The 15,583-nt window shown below is 38.4% G+C and overlaps 1 protein-coding gene across 2 annotated transcripts in view; it reads left to right on the top strand.

Annotated features, from left to right (window-relative positions):
• The first annotated feature begins 5,391 nt into the window (after positions 1 to 5,391).
• wasla (WASP like actin nucleation promoting factor a) overlaps positions 5,392 to 15,583 on the top strand; it is a 33,836-nt gene continuing 23,644 nt past the window's right edge. The window contains exons 1-2 of one of the 2 annotated variants that reach the window (XM_067590888.1): positions 5,392 to 5,990; positions 14,129 to 14,263. In XM_067590888.1, coding sequence (XP_067446989.1) covers positions 5,886 to 5,990; positions 14,129 to 14,263 — 240 coding nt within the window. In that variant the 5' untranslated portion in view covers positions 5,392 to 5,885. The remainder of the gene's footprint in view (positions 5,991 to 14,128; positions 14,264 to 15,583) is intronic. The other variant, XM_067590887.1, reaches the window with a different exon arrangement.

The raw sequence follows: 15,583 nt of genomic DNA on the forward strand, positions 1-15,583 counted from the left end.
TGTATCAATGCTTGTGTGTAATGTGGGTTTGTGTGGGGTATAAACAGACCATCTGATTGGTCAAATGCATCCTCATTTATCAAAGAAAGAAACAAGTTGTCACCAAAAGATGACAAGATAACAACAAATCTCTGAACTCCTCATTTACTGGATTCAGTGGAAAGTAACTGACTGAGATGAAATTCATCTGTGAGTTGCAGAAGTTTCAGAAATGAAGCTGAACTGTACAAAATAAACGTTCAAATAATGAAAGCTTCTCAAGACAAGCAGGTGTTTTAACCCAGTTTTAGTGTCATTTTCTTTATTTTCTTGTTGGATTATTGACCCAAACTAAAGTTTGTTATAATTTACTCTTTTTTAAACTTACATGTCACAGTTTGTTATTGATTGTTAATAACTTATACAAGAAACAAAACATTTGTAACAGTTTTCAGCTGAAGCTTGTTGTGTGTAACACTGACTCACAAGTTAACCTGATGTTGTGTTGCTGCTATATTGACCCAAACTGGGTCAAATTTGAACCCAGTGATTTTAAGTGTGCAGCTGTACTTACTAGCCACTTACAGGTAAAACAAATGATGTATTTTATATTTAGATCACTTTGTAGATGTAACAGGGTCAACTGTGCAGCATGTGTATGATAATTACACAAAATTTGTAAATAGTTAAATCCTGACGTGCTACTCCTCCAGGGTCAACAGGTGGAACATTTAAGGCTTAGTTCACTGTACAATAAATGATGTCCCCCGCCTTTACCTCTCCCCTTTTGTTGTCATACTTCATGGGAGAGGTAAGCGATGTTGTGCACTCCTTTTTGAAGTTTGGTTATCAGTTTGGACTTATTGTACAGCATGGTAACACAATTCTGTTATTTAATTTGTGAGTTAGCGTCACAATTGACCGGAGGAGCCTCTTCCTTACAACACAACGCAAGAGTCAACGGTTACATAGAGATCAGTTTTATTTCCCTGTAATAAAAAAGCCTCATTAAATCCTCTTTGACTCCATGTTGTGAAACGATAAAACATGAAAAATTCCAAGAAGCATGAATACTTTTAATAGGAATTGTATCTCTCTCTATCTCTCTCTCTCTATCTCTCTCTATATAGAGAGAGATCTCTCTATATAGAGAGAGATAGAGATATAATAAATATAGCACTGACTGGGGCCAGTTTACATCACAAGTACTTTTACTTAAATATGATTTTGAATGTCTCAGTACTTCTTCCAGTAGGTTCATCTGATGTGAAGTCACAAACCTTTTGTCTCAGCTGTGATTGGATGTTGCAGCTCTGTGTTCAGTTTGGGTGAAACCGGAGGAGAGGTGAGGTTGGACAGCAGTGTCTAACGCCATCTAGTGGGGCTGCTGGTCAAATACATCGATACACAAAAAATAATACCAGGTATTGTGAAAGAGGTGACTCTGTGTCTAAAATAACAAGACCTTCTCCTGGAGGATGTGGAAAGATTTTCTGGGAAATTACAGGAATCCACTCGCTGAAGTAAATGCAGATGAGACCGACTGAGGGAAAGAAAAGAGAGAAATCTGACAGAACAACTTCCTCACAGCAGTTTCACACACCTGAGAAACACTTGAACGAGACAAGGGGAAGAGAGCAGAGGATTAAATCGATCTCAGTGTCTGTTCTGCTGGAAAAACAACAACTGTTAAAATCCACATAAACACAGTCGGCTTTCACAGGTGTGTATAAAATAAAATCAGCTTAAACTATGAACCTGCTCCCCGGAGGATGAACTCTTTAGATTCAAACGACCCTGTGACCTTTCCTCTAACGCCACCCTCAGTACAGACTTCACATTTTTACCTCGACTGCTGTTTTATTCTTCTTCTCTGCCCGATCTATCATCTCAAGACCTCTAAGATTTATCTTGTGACCCTCATAAATCAGGTCAAACCGGCTCCACCTCAAGCAGCTACAACAGTAAAATGCTGCTGATGCATCAACTCATCAATATTAATAATGTACTCTGTTCAACTTATTTAATATATGAGTCACAGCCCAATTTTCTACAGAATTAGTACTTTTACTTTAGTACTTTAAAGCTATAATATGTAATTATTCCACATTAAAATGTTTAAAAACAACTAGACCTATGTTATATATGTTGTTGAGTTGTGTACTTACATTATCTCAAATGTTTCCAACAGTGTTCAAACCCAGAGAAATCTGTAATTTAATCAAAGTAACGGACTGTTTCATTTGGTCGCCTGTCAATGGCGTCATACCTCCTCTACCAAAGAGTAAACACGCACAAGATGCATACGGCGGCGCTGTGTTTGTCCACTACAATGGCGTCTACCAAAGAGTAACTTACACACATACAAGATAATACATCGGTGTTGTGGTTGTTCCACACAAACTGTTATAAATGGACTTTTATTCAGTTTTAAGCCACATTTTCATGATAAATTTAGGTGGTTTTTAACTATATCTTTTAGCCGGAAGAAGGATTTTAGTCATTGGACGTCTGGATCTTAAGTTATCAGAGAAATAAACTGGACGAACGTTAGCAGCAGCTCGGCTAACAGCCCCTCCAGGAAGTCCGGTGGTCACCAAACATCATCGGAGAAATATTGATTTTTTAGGTGAAACAGCTTTAATTAGTATTTTTAACGATTTTAATCTGCGTGTACGTTTGTTCTGGAGAGGAGGAGACCTCTGCGGATAAAAACATCCCAAACGATGAACACTGGAGTAATTCTATCCCAGTGAAGCTGGTTATTTAACAAGGAAGACAACAACTCCCATGATCCCTTGCTACTTCACACTGTTGTCACACTCCTTCTTTTGTTATTGTTTTGAATGAAACCCCTAGCGGCTGAAATTACATATTGTGCGTTTAAGTTTATTTAATATATCAGTCACAGCCCAATTTTCTGCAAAATTAGTACTTTTACTTTAGTACTTTAAAGGTGCAGTGTGTAGAATTTAGTGGCATAAATGGAATATAATATTCATAAGTACGTTTAATTAGTGAATAATCACCTGAAAATAAGAATTTTTGTGTTTTCTTTACCTTAGAATGAATCTTTTATATCTACAGAGATTGCACCGCCGTGTTTCTACAGTAGCCCTCAATGGACAAACCAAACACTGGCTCTAGAGAGAGTCCTTCGCATTTTTCATGAGTTTCACAGCCACTGTAGGTTCTTCTACACGCTCAGTTTGTTGCAATCTGCAACCTCACCACTAGATGCCACTAAAGCCTACACACTCGTCCTTTAAGTACATTTAGCTGGTAATACTTTACTTAAGTAGGAATTTAAATGCAGGATTTTTACTTGTACTTAAGTACTTTTACTTAAATAAAGAATCTGAGTCCTTCTTCCACCACTGGATATTTGTGGATGGTCCTTTAACTCCTCCTGTTTGGCCTCTGCTCAGTGTTTCATACAGCAGAGTGTAGAGGCAGCTGCTTTACAGATTAGTGTTGGTGTTAATGCTGCTGACAGGCTTTAACACTGCAGCAGGCAGGCAGGACCTGCAGGACACAAGCCACCGTCTGTCCATCTGTCACCGCCGCATTTACAACCCTCCTCCTGATGTTATTTATTCTGATGAAGTGTGAGTGTCAAGACTTTTACCTGCACACTGTAACACTGACGAAAGAACCGCTGCACACACAATGAAAGTGTTATTTGTCATGACTTCAAGTCAGAATAGAGTGTCTGATGATTTTCTATGTTTTTCTTCATGTTTGGATCCAAACCAACAATGAACTGATCTACTAACAAGTATTATGTGTGTATCAAAGCTGATATATCTTATATCTCCGTTGTTGTCCAGAAACTATTAAAAACACATCAGTGAGTCACACCGCTGCACTGGATGACATGTTCATCCATTATGAAGAGTTTGGTCACATGTTTGGTCAGAGTTTCACACAGACATTGTACACAGTCAAAGTACAAAGACTTTGTGATATGTAGCACAACAAGCTAGCAGAGCAGTGTCAACAGACCCGCGTCCTCGTGCATGCATGGTGGCCTCTTCCTGACACAGAAATACTTTCACAGAGACTGAAAACTTGACGCTGTTGTTTGTCTTTGGAGCCATTTCTAAACAAACTAAACCGCTCTCTTGCCACGAACGTGACAATTCTTCCTATTCAGTTCAATTTTATTTATATAGCGCCAAACCACAAGAGAAGTTATCTCAAGGCAGTTTTCACATAGGGCAGGTCTAGCTCGTACTCTTTATTTTACAGAGGCTCAACATTCCTCCATGAGCAGCACTTGATGACAGCAAGGAAAAACTTCACTTTAACAGGAAGAGACCTCAAGTAGAACCAAGCTCTAGGTGGGTGGCCATCTGCCTTGACTGGTTGGGTTCTTCCTCTTAAAAATAGTGTGAAATGATGGTGATTCTACAACACAGCTGTATTCTTGTAAGGTGGTAGAGTTGTCTGCTGCACTATTTGTACAGTAGCATCACTCAGGAGCAGTCTCATCTGTGAACTAATGGAGATGATCCAGTGGCTGTTGTTTAGAAGGAAAAACAAGTCAGAAAACACCTCAGCAACCTAAATGTTCAAATGATCCAATATTTCAGCAAAAATCAAAGATTAGAGAAAAAGTCCAAAAACTGAAAACAGATTTGTGTATCAGAACTTTGTTTTTTCTTCTTTCCTCTCCCATTAATCATCTCACCACCCCTCAGATTTATCTGCTGACCCTTTGGAGGGGCCCGACCCCTAGGTTGGGAACCACTGGACTAAACTAGCTAACTGTAGTGTAAACTATAGTAGTGTAAACTAGCTCCACCTCCAGCAGCTACAACAGTAACATGCTGCTCTAACACTGATGCTTCACTTTTAATAATCTAATGATGTCATATATAATAATATATCAGTCAGAGGGACCAAACCACTACTTTTACTGCAATACTTTAACTACATCAAGCTCATAATACTTATGTGCTTTTACTGCAATACTTTAACTACATCAAGCTCATAATACTTATGTACTTTTACCGAAGTAGGATTTTTCATGCAGGAGTATTTTTACATTCCTGTATTGGTACTTTTACTGAAGTAAAGGATCTGAATACTTTTTTAACACCCCCTCTCTAATCTGTTATTATTAATTATGTGGCTCAAAATTTGAGTATTTGACTTATATGACTTATTATGACACACAAGGCATCATATGTACAAAATATTTACTATTTTATACATAATTTATGATGAGAAGCATCTTATTTACATTTTTAAGTCGCCCATCTGGCTCCTCCCCGCGTTACGTCACACTGCACCCGCCCCTCCCATTCCCTCCGCAGAGCTGCATTCCTGCTGCCACGTCGGACCGAACCATTCTGTGTTAGCAACGACATTTTCGCCAACTTTAAGTCAAAAACATACATACAACACAGTTTTTTACTTAAAGTACATATCGAATATTATCCTTCTATGTGTGTGTTCACAGCCGTCACCCTGTCATCCACATTATAGCGGACAGTTATAGAGTTTTCCCAAACCAACATCCCCCTCTCTTCCCTCTTTAAAGTGGTGCGCGCCGTCTCGCTGCCATGTTGGATGTACGCATCGCCGCTGCAGCCGCTGGAGTTTCCGATTGAAAGTTGAGCGTTTGTCCGTCTAAAGACACAGAACGGGTCTTTATTTTTAATTTAACAACATAAAGAAGAGATAAGGTCCTTTCTTAAGCAGGTGCAAGCCCGGGAAACACTCCCCGTCTTCCTTCGCCGCCGCCCTCCAGCCCGGAGTCGGACTCAGCCAGCGGAGATGATCCGGCTGCAGGCCACAAGGACCGGAGCCCGCATGGATTTTGTGTAATTAACAGTGTTTGCTCAGCCCGACCGGGTATTACCACATCGTTTCGGGGTTAATTAGAAGAATTTGGAGCCATGAACAGCCACCCGCCGCCCCGCAGGGCTGCTAACGTCGGCTCCATCCTCTTGACCCCGCAGGAGAACGAATGCCTGTTCGGTTACCTGGGCAGGAAATGCGCCGTAAGTTTCCCTGTTTGTTTACCACCTGCAGGCTCAAAGTATGTGCAGGTCCACTAAGTCAAACACCTTGAGTAAACCACAGTGTGTACTTTTCCTCCCAGTGTACCTCTCTCCACTGATATGAAGCCGCAGAAAGCTCTCCTGACACCGCTGTGGCGTTTAAAACTGCGGCCCGGTGTTACAGCGAAATCTGTGACCCTCCTGTTTAGTGACCTTTCCACTGTATTTTCATTCATATCTGCATATTTGTTGGGTATATCTGTCAGCTTCTTTTGCATAACATTAGTTTAAAGCCTCAACCAGACGTCCTCACAAACAGATAAAACTTAAAAGCTGCAAACACTCTGAATTTATAAGTTCTATATTGTTTATTTCGTTTATGTTCGTTTTTTTACGTGACTAGCAGTTGGCTCGGTGCCTGGATGGATAAGATGATGAGTGATAGTTGTTGTCACCAAGTATGTAAATCCACTGAAGCTGTTGGAGGCATAACATGCAGGCATGTTTAAGGCAAACATAACACTTGGCTTATTCAAAACCTTAAACCGGTTCCAGATGGTCTTTTTAACGACCTGTTTATGTATTTTCATTAGTATTTGTATCTTTGTTTGGCCTGTTTCTCCGCTTCTTTTGCGTAAAATTAGTTTAAAGATCCTCATAAAAAGTCAAAACTTGAAAGCTGAATTTGATGGACAGGATTTTAAACACTTAACAACACATAAATCCAAACATAAACAACACCAGCACGTTCATAATTTTAATACACTATCCAGAAATAAATAAACTTTTGTCTAAACTAAATTTTTGTTTATATCAGTGACACGTGTGTCGTTTATTTTTTGTAATTCAAAAGGCATTAAACCTGTCAATTAGAGCTAACTGATTGTTTGATCAGCAGAACATTAATCCTCAACATTTTTGATGCAGTTATCTAGTTCGAGTCCCTAAAACGTGAATATTTGCAGGTTTTCTTTAACCTGCACTGTTGGCTGCACAAAATAATCAATGTGAATATGTTTCAGGCTGCAGCTAACGATTGTTTTCATGATCAGTTAATCTGTAGATCATTTTCTGGATTAATCAATTAGTTGTTTGGTCCAGAAAATGGTGAAAAATGTCAATCGCTGTTTCTAAAAGTCCAAGATGACGTCCTCAAATGTCTTGTTTTGTCCACAACCCAAAAATATTCAGTTTACTGTCATAAAGGACTAAAGAAACCAGAAAATATTCACATTTGAGAAGCTGGAATTTGGACTTTTCTTCTTTTAAAAAATGACTCAAAACGAATAACAGATTATCAAATAGTTGGTGATTAATTTAATAGTTGGCATCTAAGATGTATTTATGTAAAGCCACTGAATTTAAAGTAGTTGGACAACATAACATCTGACTAATTCAAAACCTTAAAACGTTTCCAGATAGTATAAAAACTGTCATAACCCTTTTTTTGTGACCATCTTACCCACCAGTTAGAAATGTCCAAACGTTGTTTTCTGTAAAACTGTTCCTAGTGCAGCGTTTCCTTCTACTTCATCAAGGAAGGTTGTGTATTTCCTTGACATATGTTGATAGGACAGGAAACTGTGGGGCTCTTGTCCTCAGCATTTATCAAATTCAAGCTTTCAGCAGCTGTCATGGAGGCCACTTCAGGGCCACTTCAGCTACTAAACACGACTAAACAGAAAACAGGACTCTTCAATCTTTTAACTGTAAATTAGTTCCTGGAGACTGAAAAGCACCAGGATGTTGTTTCACTGATTGAGACATTATCCTCATGCAAATAAGCACTAAAACATAACTACCTACAAAACTCTTAGATAGGGACATAAACTTACAACATGTCCAGACTGCAGTTAAATCTGATCTATTTGAGATCTATTTCGTGGGACTTTTGATGCGGTAAGGTCGACACACGGATGGCTCAGCAGGTTTTAATGTCAGCAGCAGCTGAGCCTGCAGAGTCTGTAACTGTGAGAAGCAAGCTGCATGTTGGGTAAAAACACCTGAGCTCAGCGGACAGAGCGATCAATTAAAGTCACCGCAGACTGATTATGTAGATTTGACCAGTAGGACTGAATGTGGAACCACAGCAGCTTTAACTGGTTCAGATGAAATGTGTCCACAGCACAGAGAATCTAAAAATGTCAAATATCTGATTCTGAGTCACATTCATAATATTGTTGACATTCTTTGATCAGATAGTTTCCTGATTTAAATAATAATTTTGACATTTATTTAGACAGAGTGCTCGGAGAACATAAAACAGGGTTTTGCACAAATTAAATATTAAATTATACTACTTTTTTACAACTTTGGTTTTGCATTTATCACAAAATAGTTTGCATTAAACATAAAAACATGATGTAACAGCAGATTGTGCTGCTACAGTGTTTTGTTCTGAATCTTATCTCTTAAAATCAAACTATTTCTGCATCACCGTGTGTCTATTAGGGCTGCAACTAATGATTATTTTAATTATCAATTAATCTGCTTATTATTTTCTTGAATAATTGATTAGTTGTTTGGTTCATAAAATGTCAGAAATGCTGAAAAATGTCAATAAGACGTCTTCAAATTGTTTGTTTTGTTCATAACTCAACGATATTCAGTTTACTGTCATAAAAGCACCAAAGAAACCAGAAAATATTCACATTTAAGAAGCTGGAATCAGAGAATTTGACTTTTTTTTTCATAAAAACATTACTCAAAATCATTAATCAATTGTTAAAATAGTTGGAGATTAATTTAGTAGTCCGCAACTAATCAATTAATCAACTAATCGTTAAGTTTTCTTGTTTTCATTCATGATTATTGTTGCTGCGTATCTGTAGTTTTGCTCTTTAGCCTCCAATCCTTCTGAAAATGTAACGTTATAATAAATTAATATAAATGAGCTTTAAATCACAGACTTTCTGTCTGCAAGTGTATCTCACTAGTTCTCTGTCACACTCAGGACGAGCTGCAGCTGTTAAAGTGACGTGTAATTTAATCCAGCGTCGTTTCGGTCACTAGAGTTCGTCTCAGATAAAGAGTCGACTTCATCTCATCCTCAATACAAACACACACAGATGGAGGTTTATTTCACAAAGCAGGATTAGAAAGTTACACACATATATCTGTGACAATATTAAAGCTCAATCTGATGATGCAGGTTTGAATCTGCAAATCAAAACTTCAAACATCTTCTATCATCGTTTGGTCAACGTTATGACAGTTTCAGAAGATATTAGATCAGATTGGATCTTCCTAAAGTTCTCTGTCTAATTTGTTAATCCAGCTTTGTGGAGCCCCTCTGTGGGGTTCATCTGGAGGCAGATTACATGAGAAGTTTGGGGAAGCACTGAATTAGACAGTTTTGATTTATGACTGACAGATATTAGTTAGTTAGTTGGTTTCTGAACCATGAACAGATTATTAGGATTTAAATGTTCCTGCTCTGACAGTTAGTTTCACTGCAGATCAAAAATCCTGCTTTTCTTTAGAGTGTTTAGCAGGAGACACTAATTAAGATTCATAATCAGTCCCATAAGGATCAATTTAAGACAACATTGACAGTATATGACAATAAACTCTGTTACTACAAACTGCCAGCAGCTGCTTCCATCTAACACGCCGTTGTTTTCAATTCATTTGTACAAAAATCATTTATTATTTTCTCCATCAATTAATCTGCAGAAAAATACATGTTTATAATTTCCAAGTCAAAGTGAATGTCTTCGTTTGTCTTGTTTTGCTCAACTAACAGTGAAAAACCCAAAGAAAATTAGATTATTATCATATTTCACAGAGAATAAAGCATGAAATCATCACGTTTGAGAACATTTTTGCTTATTTTCTCTGTGGATTGAATAATCGTTGCAGCTCTACGGGACGTTTTTGAAAACTCGTCTTGGTGCTGAGATTTGAAAGTTAAGTCTTGACCTTTAGAAACAGCAGTTGACAAAACAACCGCACCAGGAGATGAGGGGACGCCGTGGTCACGTTGTTTTTGTCAACAGCCGCCGTTTCCAAGGTCAAGAATAAGCTTGAAAGGCCTGCACACCCTCACAGGACAGAGACATGAGGTCTGAGACTTCATGTACCAATAATAATTAGAAATATGAGCATGAGGGAGGTGTTCTTTTGTTTATTATTGTTATTATGATGTAACACTAATCACCAGGAAAACCTCATTAAGATTAAAAAGCAGGAGTGTCATGACCAAGACAGACTGCCAAGACAGGCAGCGACATAAAGTTTCAGACAAACAACATAAAAACAACTAAAGCTCGAACCGCCCCACCTCCCTCAGCTGTGTGTGTGTGTGTGTGTGTGTGTGTGTGTGTGTGTGTGTGTGTGTGTGTGTGTGTGTGTGTGTGTGCGTGTGCGTGTGCGTGCGCGTGTGCGTGCGTGCGTGGAACCTCTTGCTTTGCATTTCGGCGTGCTGCGGCGGCGTGTCATCTAGAGTTTCAGCGTTGAGCCTATTTTCTCTGCGTGAAGTGAACAGTTCTCACATTGACATCATACCAGCAACATTACGTAATCTGTCGAATATGTCAGACATGAAAAACATACGAGCACACTTTTCTGTCTAAACTAAATATAAATTAAATATATAGTCAGACAGTAGCAACAGCGTGTGAGTCGAGTGCAGCGGTTCAGGGAGGTCGCCGACACACACAGGTAAAGGTAGGCGGTGTGAGCCGGGCGTAATACAGACAGATCTGTCACAGCCTATCGTTAGTCAATGAAAATAATACAATAAGAATAAAATTACAATAGAAGAGATAATAAAAATACAACCAGAAACAGTTTGAGGCATTAAAAACCTCCCAGTGACCCCAGTGACACTGGCAGATAGATGATGATGCAGCAAAGCTTTAAACCTGCCCAGTGAAACCAGTGACTGTAACTCATTTTATAGTAGGTTCCCAGTACGAGGAGCAACATACATAAAAGTTCTTTCACTACACTCTGTTAAAGCCTTACGTACAGTTGTAACAGGAAATTGCTGATCACTCAATAAACACACAAAGAGAGCAATGAAATAATCAAATCAAATAATATAATCAGAAGTATAAAGCATCATAGTTCTGGAGACAAAGATACAAACCGCCCAGCTATCTTTACTTTGTCTGAAAGGTTGGTTCTTAACCCTTAAATACTACTGTACAGAATTTAAAACATCTGTTTACTAACCTTACAGGTCAGCAACCCTCAGATAGAAACACAAGTCAAAAGTTCAACTAACTGAGGAAGAGTCTGTCTTCACGACCATATATGACATCATGACATTATGACATTACTACTGTATCAAATTAAGGACAAACTGCACTATCCCATAAAAGCTTATCAGATTTACACATAAACATCTACGTAACTATTTTATCTCATCACTGGCTCAGATAAAAGTACAACAGAATAAACTAACTGTTCAACTCATCTTATACAACAAAGAACTAAGTTTAGAATAGACACAGAACACACACACTAACACTAAACTGAACTTAGACACCATCTGAAACATGTATGATTATATACAATAAATACATCAAATGATAAACTACTATTCACTTTTCTTTCCTTTTCATGTACATACATAGATATGCTGGTGATGGCTGAAGAAAGCTTTATAAATAAAATAATACCAAGTTTTTTTTATTTGTCAATCAAGCACTGAGACGAGGTCTAATCAGGCAAACTGGGTCAAAACGGGGCCGTGAGAGTGAATCTTTAAACTGCTTTAAGTGTTCAGTAAAATGGAAAACCGATGATGAGGATCATGTGATATGACTGAAAGCTGTGGAACAGCCACTGAGCGGGGGGCCTTGTGCTGCGTTCGCTCCGTCATCTTCTTCTTCTCCTCGGCGGAGCTTTTTGAAGGACAGTTTGACATGAGAGACTCGTCGTCGTCGGCTGCTGAACCACGAGGTCACAAAACATCTCCAGAGAACAAACGAGCATCTGTTGTGAACAGGAAGTGGATTTGTTCATTTTGCTGCTGAGCGTCGGCTGTTCAGCGGCCGACTCACAAACATCAGAATCGCTGTTTTTTGATGCAAAACCAGTCAGATGATTCCTGTAAATAAGTCTCAGTATCACATGAAGCAATAACAGAACTTCAATAAAAAGGCTAAAAGTGAATAAATGTTGACTCATCAGTTCAGTTTTCAGTCTCTGTAAATGGATTTTTTTCCTGAAATTAATTGAAACTAGTGATTTATTGTGATCATTATTTTAGTATATTTATTATATTTTGTCCACAACTCAAAAATATTCAGTTTACTGTCTCAGAGGATTAAAGAAACCAGAAAATATTCACATTTGAGGAGCTGGAATCAGCGAATCTTTTTCTTTAAAAAATGACTTAAAACATTTAATCAATCATTAGATCAATTTTCAGGCGATGGACTAATCTTTACAGCTCTAGTTTAATTGTTTATATTTGGTTTGACATCTTAAAATGTCTCATTTTGTCCCACAAACCGTCCAAAACCCAGAATATTTGGTTTATAATGAAAAGCAGCAAAATCTTCACATTGCAGAAGCTAAAAGTATAAAATGATTTGGTTTGATAGATTTGAAACAATCAATCTAACATCTTCTGTCAACCTACAGACGGACGATCTGATCAATAATTTCAACACAAGTTAAACCAGCGTCTGTCTGGAAGGCAGGAATCAATCTAAAAAGTGATCATGTGACAATGATCAGCGGTGACGTCGTTAACGGGCCGTTATCAGACGCTAACGTGCTCGCAGAGACTCGGCGTGTCTTTATGTTTATAACTGAAGACTTTCCCTGGGTGAGAATTTACACAGCCTACTAAATGAGGCTTTTAAACGGCTGACCTTTGACCTTTCCTGTGTGATGCTGAGCAGTGATTTCATGGTGAAAAGTGTTTCCTGCTGCTCTTCTGACCCGCTCTCATAAATCACAGAGGAGGAAACTGGCCCTAGTGGCATTTCCTCTTTCCTTCCCCACAGCGGGCTGGAGTTACTCTCTGCCACAGAGGATTTAACGCTGTACGACCTCTGAACAAACCTCAAAAACCACAAAACAGCAGCTGCACACAAAACAGCAGCTGCACTTTGCTTCCTGTCCTGCAGAAATGAAGCTTAAACACTGTCGGATAAATGAACATTTTACAGCAAGACAACGATCCTCAACATTGAGACACGGAGACCAAAAGAGGTTTTTTTTTTTTTTTTAGAGCCCAGTAATGGTTTTCTTTGACCGTCAGTCACATGACCTCAATCCATTACAGCCTGCAGTAGGTGATGTTACTGTGTCAGCTGCAACACAACACGACGCTGGACAGAAAGCTGCAGAAACACCCTGAACCAGCTGTTTTTCTGCCGCTGACGTGTCGACGCTGCTGCGCCAGAATATGCCAATAAAAATCATAAAATCCTCTCAGTAAACTGGCGGCCATGATGATGATGACGATGATGATGATGCAGTGAACAGAATATTCATTTTGCTTTAAGTTTGTTTTAGTTACAGATTAGATTTTAGTTCATTTCAGCCTCATATTTAAACTTCAAATCAATGCAGATGATGTTCCTCTGCTCTCACTAATGAAGACAGTTGAGGATGCGTTCAATGGCTCTGGACGTCTCGTAAATTTAATTCGCACCACTAAAAGAAAACTGATAAACGCCACAAATGTTCTTAAATCACTCGTATGTGTTTCTGATGTGTTTCAGTACAAAACTGAGACAACAAATGACTCAAAAAACAGACGTTTAGCATCCTTGAAATAATGTCAAACGTCATTTATTTCATTCTTCACATTGAGAATCCGCCGTGTAGACATTTGCATGTGTGACTCATAATCTGATTTTCAAAAGGTCTCAATATTGCCCCAATGACCTGCTCTTGTTTCTCACCCGGTTCAGCAGGTGTGTCGTTATCTGCCGTCCTTTATCGCTGCTTAAATGTTTTGCATCGTGTAGATTTCCTCTTCCTCTTCCTTGTTTCCTGCTCTGTCAGATGTGATTATAAAATCCGGACATGTCACAAAGAGGGGAGATCACGGCCTGGTGGCTGAAATCCTCCTAATTGAGCATCTTGATTTTGATGAGCCTTAAAGCTGATGATGATGATGATGATGATGATGATGATGATGATGATGATGTCCTCTGTCTGGTCTTCAGACTCTGTGTTCGGCGGTGGTCCAGGTCTACATGGCCGAGAGGAGCTGCAGCTGGGTGAAGAGATGCTGTGGAGTCGCCTGTCTGGTCAAAGACAACCCACAGAGGTCCTACTTCATCAGAGTGTTTGACATCAAGGTGAGAGACACCAAACATACATAAAGTTTTAAAGAAGATATATATATATATATATATATATATATATATATATATATATATATATATAAAATGCTTTTTGTGATTGTCTGTTATTTATATGCTGTTATCTTTTTGTTTTCTTTATCAGTCAAATATTGAAATACACACAAATAATATATAAATACAGGTAAATTATCACAAAAAACAGTCAAATGATCCCAAAAAGGACGTAGAACAACATAAAAGGCACAGGACCAAAAGAAATTAGAATCATATATGTATAAAAAAAGAAATAAGACAGCTGAGGAAAATAAATAAATAAATAAATAAAGATTAGAGCTTTACATAAGTGAGTTCTGAGTATTAAGACAGCAGTAGGACACATGCAGGAGACTAGTTGGGGATTTAAAACGTTTGTGCGTTTGTGGGTATAAACGTTTAACCATCAAAATATTAAAGTTGACAATAAAAAAAACTGTTCTTGTGTCTGAAAAATACCATCAAATACATCATATGAAGTAAAAATATAAGGCTGTAAGGCTGTTACTATAGTTTGTTTACATAACCTCCAGAGCTGCAGGAAGCTTCCTGAAGCTGACCAATCAGAACAGAGTGGGCTCATCAGGAGGCGGGGCTTAAAGAGACAGGAGCTAAAACTTCCTGTTTCAGACAGAGGCTGAACTGAGGGGCTGCATAAAGGACCAGTAGAAGATAAATAAGGAGTTTTTAACTGGAAATCATGCAAATATATTCCAGTAGAGCCCCAGAATATAAATATAGAGCTGAATATATCCTCTTTAACTAAACACCAGAGGATATTTGAATGAATCAATATTGATATCAGCCTCAAATCCACTTTTCTGTATGTAGCTTAGAGTGATTCTTTTTTCTAAAACTGATCTACTCAATGAAAAACTGCAGATTGTTCCTCAAATGTCTGTCAGTCAGTAAGGTTGTGATAGAATATCATCATATATATAATAATCACCATTTAAATGAGTTCTGCTCAGGTGAAAATAACAAACCTTTCCATTAAATCTGTTCACGTTTCTCTCTTTGTCTTTCAAACTGCTTCTACAGTATGTGGACTGTTGCCTGACTGCATCCAAACACTGCAGACAGTCACTGTGGAAGTTAATACGGTGGCATAACGATGATGTGCAATCAGTTTGTGCAAACCGCCGGTGGATCAAAGTGAATCACCAGCAGCTGTAAAACAGTTTACTGTCTGACGCTCATTCAGGCTCTGAAATCCATCTGGATTATAAACAGTCTGACAGAATATTTAGTCTGTTTGATTCAGTCTGTTTCCATCAAAAT

The sequence above is a fragment of the Thunnus thynnus genome, chromosome 5 (genome assembly GCF_963924715.1).
Source record: "Thunnus thynnus chromosome 5, fThuThy2.1, whole genome shotgun sequence".
Classification (NCBI taxonomy): domain Eukaryota; kingdom Metazoa; phylum Chordata; class Actinopteri; order Scombriformes; family Scombridae; genus Thunnus; species Thunnus thynnus.